Source organism: Siniperca chuatsi, linkage group LG23 (genome assembly GCF_020085105.1).
Source record: "Siniperca chuatsi isolate FFG_IHB_CAS linkage group LG23, ASM2008510v1, whole genome shotgun sequence".
In the NCBI taxonomy this organism is placed as follows: domain Eukaryota; kingdom Metazoa; phylum Chordata; class Actinopteri; order Centrarchiformes; family Sinipercidae; genus Siniperca; species Siniperca chuatsi.
This window is the reverse complement of record NC_058064.1, coordinates 7475131-7487500: the sequence shown is the minus strand read 5'-3', so window position 1 is coordinate 7487500 and position 12370 is coordinate 7475131. Positions and strand designations below refer to the sequence as shown.

Here is a 12370-nt window from a genome sequence, read left to right as displayed (position 1 = left end):
GGGGTGCTGGACTGGTCTTGCTGCTCCCTCGCCTTGTTGCCTGCTCTGACTCCGGTCTCCTGCCGGTACTGCTGGTCCTGCTGCAGGCTGGTGGCCAGCACACGCTCTATTTGCTCCTGACACGCCCTCAAACAATCCTGTAACAAAAAGGGTCAGACGTCGTTACACATAGACACACTTCACACTGCTTTTAGGACAGGCTAGCCATTCACACCAATCCAACAACCCTCTGGAGTCGAGGTTCATTTTGGCCGACTTTCTATGCGTTAATTTTTGTCTTTGTTTAGCACCTTTTAAACTGTCCTTACACCCACATGCATGGAATCCTTTTTTCAGCACAAATTCACCTATAAGTCTGTCTTTTTTGATAGTTTAACAAAGTATAAACCTGCCAGGAAGTAAACGTGCAACAAAAATAAACAGGTGCCTATAAAAATGTACAAATTTAGTAGCATAATCACTCAAAATATTATTATAGAAAAGTTCAAGGTTGTAGAAATGTCCCTATTTATACACACAAATACAGGAGAAAAACATAACAAATAAAACTATAATAAAGTCTATTTACATGTACAGTAAAGTGATTTTATCCTAACTCGTTTTTGTGCCTTTTTTATTGAAAGTCTGTATGCTAGACTGAAAATATTAATTTAAGTTTTAAATAGGTCTTTAAAAAAAGTTTTATGGTCTACAGAGATAAACGAGATTGTGTGAAAGCCCACTTCAGCACTTTAAACTGGTTTCCTCAGCTTATCTCTATATCATACACAATTAAAGTTATGTTACTATAAATTATAGCAAAGGTTTCAGTCGTAGTTATCTGGACACTGTTTTCAGAATCAAGACGTTTCGGCTCCCATCCGGAAGTCATTCTCAATTGTGAAAAATGGACCGGGAACTCAGAAATTTAAGCTACTCTGTGTTACATAAGCCCTACCCTCAGGAAGGAGTCTACCTGAGTATCTGTTGATTACTCTGCCTAGTTTCACCTGAAACTGACCTAATTGTTTCCATGATGGCCCAGAAAAACTACAAAGGATCTGTAAACAGCACGATGTTCCTGTTTTCTTTAAACCAGGCAACACTTTAAGACAGAAACTCGTTCATCCTAAGGACAAGATGCCCACACATAAACAGAGCAATGTAGTTTACTCAATTCAATGCAGTGAGGAAAACTGCAAAGAACGGTACATAGGCGAGACCAAACAGCCACTTCACAAAAGACTTTATCAGCACAGACGACACGCTAACTCAGGATTGCAGAGCGCCGTGCATTTGCATCTAAAAGCTACAAACCACACATTTGAAGACAGCGAGGTGAAGATTCTATGTAGAGAGAAGAGTTGGTTTGAACGGGGTGTCAAGGAAGCCATTTTTGTGAAAAAAGAAAACCCCTCTTTGAACAGAAATGGTGGTCTGAGATTCAATCTGCCCAAAGTTTACCACATTGTATTAGCACCTTGGCCACGCCAATCATATGTTAATCAGGTACTTAACAGTGATGAGGGAGGTGCAGCCAGAAAACAATAGGCCTGATTACTGATTACTGGGCCATCATGGAAACAATTAGGTCAGTTTCAGGTGAAACTAGGCAGAGTAATCAACAGATACTCAGGTAGATTCCTTCCTGAGGGCAGGGCTTATGTAACACAGAGTAGCTTAAATTTCTGAGTTCCCGTCCCATTTTTTTTCACAATTGTGACTGACTTCCGGATGGGAGCCGAAACGTCTTAATTCTGAAAACAGTGTCCAGATGACTATGACTGAAACCTTTTCTACGATAGAACACTCCTGGACGAATGAGGGACTACACCGTTACTATAAATTAAAAGCTCAGGGTTTTCACCAATGAACAGACAGACACGAGAGGGTTTAATCTCTACAGCTGTACGTAGACACTAGCGTGCAAAAATCTCGCATTTCATTACATCTGATGTGCAAGTTGTTGGTCACATGCATGGCATACCAGCAGGGAATTATGCGTCTTGATGTAGGTGGTCCTGTCTGGATCATGACCAGAACAATGGGTACCAGCACACTCCAATACCAACAACACAGTGCAGCGAGCTACATGGTGGGCACAGGAATCCTCTCTGACACGAGACCTGCGCATGTCTGAGGTATGAATACAGGGGGAATGTGTAGGGGGGCAAGGCTCCTGAAAGAACTCTGTGGTCTATCAGGGAACAGATAAGCAGATCTAAAATTCTGGACTCCCACCCCCCTTGGGTTTAAAGTACGGTCAGTCCCATGTGGAGGTCTAGAGGAAATGGTTTTGACCTATTCCACCCTGACCCCCTGAGTTTGGGTGTAAAACAGAATATAGGACAGTGGGACCGGATGTTTTTCGACAACTTCTCTTGTGAAAGGGGATCGTCCCTCTCTGTCTCCGTCCCTTCTGCAGGTCTGTGTGGAAAATGTGGGAGGTCTGCCTCACTGAGTCGGCTGCAGGACTCTTAGAAGAATGAAACGAGTCTCGCAAAGAGGCCAACATTCCTTTAAAATGCACGGATAATTGGAACCCGATGGGCTGCAGTCGGAGCGCATGTTGTGACGGCTGGGTTGCAGGGCCCTCGTCGCCATAGCAACGTAACCACAAGCTAAAGAGGCAACCCTGTTGTTCCTGTGGCCCATTGGCTGTGGCCTTTTTGGATTTTTAGGCGTCTGAACGCCTCTCTGGTGTAACAATGACTCACTGTGACAATGAAAGCACACACTGAGGTAAATATGGTATAAATGATATTTTTCTAAGTTAGTGTGATTGCTGGGTAGCAGCAAAAAACTATTTATATGTTAAATTCATACGTCAAATCGTGCATAATTTGTTTATTTAGTTTATTTCTGCTGTGACATTTCTTATTGATATCAATTATACTTTGAGTTACTAATATTTTATTCCAAATCGCCATAGAAATCCACTGTATTTAAATCTAAGCCAGCGTATGCAGTACAAATTCCAATAAAATTTTAAAATGCTCAGTACTGCCCACTGATCAACTTTACAGTCACATTATGTTGACATTTATACTTTATGAATTGTTATGAGGTAATATAATGCATTAAAGTCTATGGAAGCCCACTGATTCCCATATTTATAACACAGCACCTGGATACAGTAATTGGATAAAGTGATATTTTAAAATGCTCAGTATTGTACAAATACATAAGCTCATTATGATGAGTTATATGCAGTAATGCATTCAAGTCTAATGCTGAAGGATTTGAAAGCTCCATTCACTCCCACTGCATCTATAATTCAGCCAATACATTAAAGTCAATGAGTTTTCATCAAGTCATCAAAAAAGTGTTAGTCTGCAGGTATGCGGACTGCTTGGATAACTTTCTGTTTCTTCATTGGCCTTTGCTCTGTTAAAGTCGCTCCTCAACTTCATTACGAACATATTCCTCCACCAGGAGGGGTACACAGCTAAAGTGGGAGCCATGCAAAGAAATTGCATGTGTCCTACCACAAGAATGTGGGCTCTGAGTTTTAAGAAGACATTCCCTCTGCCGCTGCTCTTTATAGCAGCAGTCTGGCTCCACAGCCAAGAGCCAAAAGCTTGCTCTCCCTCTCTCTCCATGAAAAGTAAATAGCTTCAATCTGCCACTACTGAAGTCATCACTGTTGTTTACTAAAGGGCCTTTTATGCTGCTGTGTTAAGATGTTGCAATGATTATTATTAACAATGCATTGTTGTGTAGCACTCAAACTATTGAGTAATTACTTACGGTCTAAATCTCCTTCACTGTTGTACTCACCACCTCTGTGTTGGTGATCTTGGCCAGCAGGTCTGTCAGGTTGTCTCGACTCAGCCTCTGGTCAGTGTGGTCCAGCTGCAGGCCGCAGACTGCAGCTCCCATGCTGCCCGTGGCGATCATGGAAGGAGGGTTCATGGCAAGGCGATCATCTGGTGAAGAAAGAGAATTAATGTGCAGTTAGTCAAGCAGCAGCTTTAGGCCATAGTGGCAGATGGAAATCACATTTGTAGCTGTGACACAAAGAGCTGCAACACTTAAATCAGCCCAGCGGAAGTATTAGAGATGCATGAGAGGTGCAAACATCTGATTCATCCCCAATATGCATGCTCCACAGCTGGCCCTGACTTTCCCACAGTCTATATTTCAACAGACGTAGCTGTAACAGCGTAACCTGTGTGGTTTCCTCCATAGAAACTTCAGCTCTGATTAGCAAAGCAGAGGAATCCTCCTACTCGCTGCGCAATGAGTTCCAGGAACAACTCCCTCTGATGCATATCCAAGTCTAAAGGCTTAAGCAACAACAGGCCTGGACGGAGGAGGCGGAAGAGGAGGCAGCCACGGAGATAGTACACCTCTGCATGTACTAAGCTGAAGCTGCCTTGGAACAGCTCATGATGTGGCTATGAATGAAACCTTTTTTAAGTGATTTCAGCTCTCGCCTTGATGGGAAAACCTTGGGGCTGTAATCACAAAGTATCTTATCTGACCACTAGGAGTCTTCCAAAACGGCACTAAGAGTTCCTAGCTAAGAAGTGTCTCTTAAAACCTTTGCACAAAGCTGCTTTTTTTTCTTTTTACAGAGGAACTGAGAGAACTCCTGAGCTGAGAGAAGGGGCAGGGTTGACCCCCATTCCTATGGCTGACATCATGTTTCATAAATTAACTTACTATGTCTACAGTGATTGGTGTTTGACACAAGGACCGTGGAACCGGTAGGGTATCAATACCAATAAAATAATATCAATATCTAAAAATGTATAGGTTAATTGTGTCATGTGACCATGACACAAAACAAAATTTTGCACACGAACACTGGCACTGCACACGCCACTTTGTTAGCTTTGAAGTTCTACTAAAAATGAAACCTGATTGTATCAGCAGCTGAAAGAGAGGATCTGTACTAGAGGGATTTTGACTTTGACAGTTTACGCACACAGCTTGATATGTTGCCAGACGCAATTCAGACTTCTGGGATGGAAGCAGCAGGCCAAACAGTATCATCAGTTGCATCAGCAATGAATGCCACTCCTGGGTGCTGCTGACAGACTGGACCAATTTGAAAAGCGGTCCATGGTTTGACTGGTCTGTGTCAGTGAATGTGAAATAAAATATTCAACAATACATAGGAGTGTGAGGAACAAATATATAGCTAGACAGATAGCTAGATATTGTGACAACGATTTATTTCCCCAGTTGACTGAACAAATCATCTATTTATTTATTTATTTATAGCTGTTGGTGAGTATTTTATGCACACATAATGGACGGTTTCTGAGGAGCACATTTTTGATTTGATGGCTAATTCAGCTGTGAAATTCCAAGTTCATAAGCGTTGAAAACTATATCAAATCATCTCCAGTGTTAAAATGCAGGTATGGTTCTTCAGAACTGCTTGTCTGACAGTCGAATAGCTTCAGAAACCGAGCACAGAACTATGAATGCTTCCAGGAGAGACCGTCTGAAAATGTACGCCGTTATGCCCGTATTTAAACAATATCGTGTCTACCCCTTCTCTATGACGACAAGCTTTTCACTCCACCTTCCAGTGTGGCTGTTCAAAACAACTATAAAACACTTTTGATTTCCTCCGCACAACATCAAAATATGCTTTTAAAAGTTTATTTACTTTGTATATTTCAAAAACTTTGACGCAACGACACACATTACCTGCAACAGTTGACTTACTCATGTCTCACCAAAAATGTGGGTCCTAAAGTTAGCACTGACATGCCCCTCATTTTTAGGAGTTTCTCCTAACGCCAGTTAGGAAATACTTTATTGTTAGGATGTTTTATGAATACAGCCCCTGGAAGTTTTTCCACTAGCACAATACAGAGGCTTCTTCCGGTCTCAGTAAATGGACATGACCAACACTAATCTTAAAAGGCAGAGAGACTTGGCACTCACAATTGTTAAGTGCTACTCAGCACATAGTCCTAACCCAGTGCAAACCAGCCATGGTGGCCTGATAGCTTTGATTAAACCCTGGAGAGCAGCCTGCTTCACTACACCCATCTTCTCCACCAGGGACCAGCTGTCCATAGGAGGAGCTCCTCCATCAGAAGAATAACATCTCAACTCCATATAAAACTCCAAACATTTACATTACTGCTTAACCACAGCAAGCCTCGTTTTTCCCCCCACTGCGGCTGCTTTGTGCTTGGATATAACCAGCTGCTTATGAATAGCAGAGACGACCACTGAAACACACCCAAACATAAAAAAAAAAAAGTGTGACACTAAAACTGTGCTAAATGGGGCATGAAACTCATTGAAGGAGCCTATGGTTCCAATAACTAGCTCTAGTAAACAAGTGCTTATTGGCCAGATCTGACCGCACTGGCATTTGTGAGGAATTTCATTGCACTAAAGTGACCTCCTTTTTATTATTTCCATCATTGAATTAGTTGAAAGGATGTAGAAAGGCAGCCTTGTGACAGAGGAGAGCTGTATATTATGTGTTTTAGGTGATCCCGCAGTAGTGTTTCTGTCCAGGATATGAAAATATTAAAGGGATTCCTAGTATAGGCAAAGGAATACCATGAAAATTCACCTAGGGAGAGGCCTTAGGGGACATCGGAGTTTCTGCTTCTCCAGAGCCTCCAGAGTTTATTTTGGACATGAGGCCAGGATGGGAGGAGGAAAGAAGATCCTGACTTTTTAAACCTGGAAGCTTCCCTGTTCAGCTGCACCTGAGTCATACAGCACAGTGTGTGTATACTGGAATACAAGATACTGTATGATACAATCGCTCAATCATTACCCGTGTATGTGGCTTATCTAAACACAGCACTGATAGGATTTTCCCAACTCAGCAGAGCAATGTGGATGTCACCACTTCAAGCAGCTTTTAGCAGCTGTGAAGAAAAACCCCTACTGTGGAGAAACTAGAAAGTAGATAAGACAGCCAGTAGAGTATGCGGAGAGAAGAAAGAGGTCACCGATGACTCATGATGGGAGAATGTTTGTGTGTGAGAGAATATTCTGGTGGATGTGGGAATAACAAGGCACCAAAGTGAGCGTGCGAGTGAGCAAACGAGTAAGAAAAGGCACATTAGATGGTGCGCAGCTGTGTTACCTGTGGCACAGAGGGCAATGAATGTCTGCGTGTGTTTGCGGACCATCGCCAGCTTGTCTTTGGGAAGGGGCAGCCTGCGTATGATGTGCTCTATAAAATCATTGGGGATGATTGAGGCCATGTTCCACTTCAACTTCCCCAGCACGACCAGTTCCCAGTCCTAAAAGACAGAAGATGATTTTAAAAAAAAAGGTGTCAGTCAGTTCAAATAAAATTTCTTGGCAAAATCTAATTAAATGGCGTGCTGCCATGCCTCCATTGACCGTGAAAAAGATCACAGTCCATCCCTATTCCCAGAGGAAATGGCTCTGTAAGAAGAGTAACATTTCTTCACTTTATCTCTCCTTGCTGTATCTTATTATCTGCATGCCTTTCTCATTCCTCGCATCCTTTGTATTCATATCGCCGGCATGTGACAAGCTTTGCCCTGCTTAGAGGCCTTGCCAATGAGACAGCTAGCCCCTTCCTTCCTGTCAAGAGCCTCAAACAGCTACGAGTTTGCACTGCACAGGCAGCAGCACAGAGCTGACTCTTCATACAGTCAGCTTTAACACCAGCCAGGGAGGAGTACGCATTTCATGATTTCATTTCCTGTATCAATCTTTACAATTCACCAATTCGCTAAAGTTTTAATGTTTTCCTGTTTGGCTTTCAGTATTTTGAGTAAGAATAGCAAGAAGGATGCAACTTAAGTGACAATGAAATAAACCTATGTTTAAAAGGTGTAACTGCACACATGAAAATGTGTACTGATGCTTGCATTTTAAGATGTAAAAATGTGCATTTGTATGCTGACATTTTAGTCAAAATCACAAAGGCCTGAAGAAATGTAAGTACAAAAGTTGGTTAGAAAAGCGCAACGACAGAATGAGCTACCATCGTCATTATCAGAAACAAAACAAAAAAAATCTTTGCTTATTTGTACCCAAGCAACAAAATAACCAGTGACACCATTTTCAGGTATTCATATATACAGCCAACCAAATGGCTGCCCCAGGATTTTCATAATTTACTGATGAGATCTTCTTCAGACATCCACAAGTAAAGACAAGAGATTTGAACACACACTCCCAAATCTTGCTAAGCATTTCCAAATCTTATCCTTATGAACTAAATTTTAAATCGTGGGTACACAATAACAAATCTGTTTGCCATACACATGGTTGTACATGTCATATTACACATTTTCAAAATTAAAAGTATTTATTTCCACATTTCTTATCAACCTACTCAATATCCATAATTAACGTCCGGCTGCAGTGAAGCATCAGAGTAGGTCTGTAAAGGTTTGCAGTTTGCAGCATTTCCTGACAGTCACCGATTGTCACTTCATAGTATTTAACAGTATAAAAAGATCATGTCTGCCATATGCGGACTATGAGGACTATGAAGATATGAGGACTTCTCAGTCACCAGATAGGCAATTCTGAAATTATGTGTAAGGCCTCATTTTATTTTGATTTCAGAATCACTGCGTTATCCATGAGGAGCCCTCTAGAAGATGACAGCACCGTTACATTACTGAGTTAGGTTTTATATTTCTTTTAAGTTGACACATACTGTATATGTAGCAGAGAGACAAGGCTGATTAAAATATTAATTGAACTGTATTAAGTATAAGGAGCAGATATGCTGAAACAGAAATGTCAATAAATATAAATTTAATTTGCTTCAAGTTTTTAAGGCTATGATTACATCCATAAAAAGTGAAGCTGTGCAGTTATCAACTGCAAGCAAAAGCAACTAAACTAAGAGACTGAACTATTCAACATATTGAACATTTTTCACACTGTGATGAATAAATGCTGATGAATTCAACTTCTCACTTGCTCTATGGAGAAGTGTAACCTAAAAAGCAAACGTAGTAAACACCAAAACCCTAACACCGTCAGGGACAGTCCCCCCCTCCCCACCAAACGCTTATTTATCTCTCATCTGAAATGTCAGCCATCACTCACATTTACATAGGTTTCCTGTACGTAACCTGCCACCCTTGCATTTAACTTATTATAGCCCTTGTGGAGATTGTTGACTGTGAGATGAGCAGGGCGGAGGTTTGCTGTCAGTGCGCTCACTTCCTGGACAGCTGCCCTGACACAAATGACCCTCCACCCCCTTAAACGTCTCTCTTCCAGCTGAAGCAGCACCAGCAGCAGCAGAGTGTTCATTACAAGGAAGAGCTGCAACATCTTTCACTGGCTCTTGCTGAGTTCTCTGTGCATCCTGTCAGGATATCCAGGAATCTGGAGCCTTACGACAATATGGAGCATCCAATGGGACGAATGTCATTTCCCTCAACAGCTGCAGGCAACACAGGCGGATGTATAGAGAGCATGTGGAGCTGTATAATTCAAATAAGAAGCAGGTCTAACCTCAAATTGATTTACGGATTAGTCGATTGACTCCAGAAAATGAATCTTCAACCACTTTGATATTCAATTAAATGTCATTTTTAAGCATTGGATGGGAGGATGTGCTGCTTTACTTTAAGGCTGCAACTAATGATTATTTGCTCAATTTTGTCTACAAAATGTCAGAAAATAGTGAAAAACGGCCATTGTATGTTTTTTAATTCATAATTTGTCATATTTAACATTCCTTACTATCACATAAGAAAAATAAGTTTGCAATTTTGCAAATTGGAGTCTCTGAAACCAGAGAATTGTTGGCATTTTTGCTTGAAATGACAAACAATACATTTTTTCTGTCAATCAACTACTCGATTCAGCTCTACTTTTCTCCATCTTAGCTCTGTGATAGTAAACTGAATATCTCAGAATCATGTAGCGTCTGAACATATACAGGCACATTGCAACTGGGCAAACTTAATCTGGTGATGAGGACTGTGTGATACAGTAGAAAGCTCCAGAACAACCTTGTACATGGACCTTGAGTGGAGATTGTTTTGTCAACTTAATATATTTGGTTTTTGGACTGCTGGTCAGACAAAACAAATGGTGATGGACATTTTACAGAAAAACTATCGATCGATAATGAAATCGATAATGAAAATAATCACTAGTTAAAGCCCTAATATGGTGGCTACTTTACTTTGAAAGCATTAAAAACATTCTTGTAAATGCCACTAAGAGATATACTCCTCTTGTTTGATACTCATATGTATGTGGGAAAGATTAACAAGCATTTTGGCTCCTCTTTTTAGTCTATAAACCCTTCTATATCTAACTGAAATACAGAGCAAGTCTATGTACTGCAAGACATCCAAATTCTATACTGCATAACTGGCACTAGATGGCATTACACGCCTCTTCAGTCCACATGGATCCTAAGAAAGGATGTGGCTGTATTGTGCACAGCTCCACTTATAAGGAAAATGGGATACTTCATGTGAAACCAATATAGCCATTATAAAATCATCCCAAAATATGACACTGCATTTTTAAGCTCTCATGAATGAATGGGGCCTTTTGAAATTCCAGGTCTTACCAGCAGTTCCTGTGGTGTGATGGAGTTGTCTGTGTACATGCAAAGTTTTTCTGCTGATAACGACCTGCAGTCCTTTAACTTGGAGGCCAGGAAAACACACACAGCTCCCAAAAGCTGCAAATAACTCTTTCTTGTGGGCACCACCGCTAAAAATCTGTCCAAATAATTAATGGCTAAAGGGAAGACGTCTTCATTACTCTTCTCCTCCTCACACACCTAAAATGAGACAGAAATGTAACAGAAAAACACATGTTAGGTTATAAGTAAAACTATATACTATATTAAATATAAGAAGAAACTAGACTATTTATATATGCTTTAAAGCAGAAGAACAGTAAAATATGGGGGTGGTTTTTGCTGTGATTTTTCCATGCTAGTGTTGTCTTTTGGCTAAAGGTTAATTCACAAATATGTCTCTTCACTCAGCCAAAGGCTGCAAAATCAGGGCAAGGCAGAAACAAATTAGTTCAATAGGAAGTCGTTCAGCAAAACCCGTCGCCATTCAACTCCTCTTCCTTGTTGGGGCTTGTCGTCTTTAAAAAAATATTTAAAAATCAAAATATATCATCTAGGAGCTTTAAAACGTGTGCACAATGTTCAGAAGTTGTGTTAAAATAGTTTCCGACAGTTACAAAACAACATATTTTGCTAACATGAAGTGGTTTTTCTCTTCAAAAATGAAAGTGGTTTTGCCTGCACGTTGTCCGACCAAAGGCAACGAGCTTGAGTCATTTAGAAAATTAATAATAATTATTATGAAGAGGAAACGTCGGGTTTTCGATTATATAAATTAAGATTAACTTCCCACCTGACGCCTAGGCTAGCTAGTTAGCAAAAAGTACCAATTTTGTAGCTGTTAACCAATGTAAATATCTAGCTAGGCTATTTCTTTGAAGCTGAATTTTCTTCGTGGTGGAATTTCCGACTCTCTCCCACGCCTTTGGTGACTCATTCAATTGTCAAATAACATCCATGACAACTCTGTATGAGCTAAAATCACCCATTTTATGAGCTAAAATTAGCTTAAAGATGTGTATAAACATGCAAAAAAAAATTCGTATTAGCTTAAATTAGGTTAGCTCATCAATGCATAAAATGCCCACAAACCTCGTGCATCCAACCTGCAACCATTCGTCTCATATAAGGCTGAATATCCTTCTGGACCCGCTGGAAATATGAGCATTGAGGTAAAAACCTGTCCTCAATTGTTAATAAACTTTGCAACACTCTGTCATCATACAGGATGTTTGGGTCAGGCTGGGCTTTCACGGCTATGTCCGACTCCAGGCAATAAAGCTCCATGACTCGGCCCCCTTCTCCCCCTCCTCTCCTTTTTGTTATATTGTTTTGGTTTTTTTGCTAAATAAATGCCGAAAATAAAAAATAAATATTGTCACAATATTGTCGACAGCGGACAGGAGGAGGAGAAGTGCCCAGGATGAAGCATGAGGCTGAGACTGCTGGGTTTGCTCCAGTCCTGCTGCCTCTCAGTTTGCTTCTTCCTCTGTGGTGCCTGTTCGTGTCAAAGTGGACACACCGGGAAAAACAACATCCGCCTGTGGCTTTCAAAATAAAAGCCGCTGTGGCACAAACCATACTCCTCTAGCTGCTGCTCCTCCAGGAACTGTTTGCTTGGCTTCCGGCCTCGTTATTCAGCCTTTATCTGCTCTACTTTCTTAACAATACTTTGAAAGAGGCAGACACACCGACCGTGACGCAGGCCTCATCTGCTTCACAACTGGTTTAGACTACAAACTACTTTTATGGTGCCTTTAGATGCCTCTGCATGGAATATAGGATAATAACAACAATAGTAATTACATATATGTTAAATTACATACTGAATATGTTATGAGAGCTTTTGGG

At 40.9% G+C, this 12370-nt stretch overlaps 1 protein-coding gene across 2 annotated transcripts in view; it reads right to left on the bottom strand.

Annotated features, from left to right (window-relative positions):
* Nucleotides 1–12033, bottom strand: part of LOC122871393 (G1/S-specific cyclin-D2-like) — a 14871-nt gene extending 2838 nt beyond the window's left edge. The window contains exons 1-5 of one of the 2 annotated variants that reach the window (XM_044186460.1): nt 11612–12030; nt 10505–10720; nt 7058–7217; nt 3760–3908; nt 1–137 (exon numbers count right to left, since the gene is read on the bottom strand). The exon at nt 1–137 is cut by the window's left edge and continues 2838 nt beyond it. In XM_044186460.1, the coding sequence (XP_044042395.1) occupies nt 1–137; nt 3760–3908; nt 7058–7217; nt 10505–10720; nt 11612–11806 (857 nt within the window). In that variant the 5' untranslated portion in view covers nt 11807–12030. Of the gene's footprint in view, nt 138–3729; nt 3909–7057; nt 7218–10504; nt 10721–11611 lie in introns of both variants that reach the window. The other variant, XM_044186461.1, reaches the window with a different exon arrangement.
* Nucleotides 12034–12370: the final 337 nt, after the last annotated feature.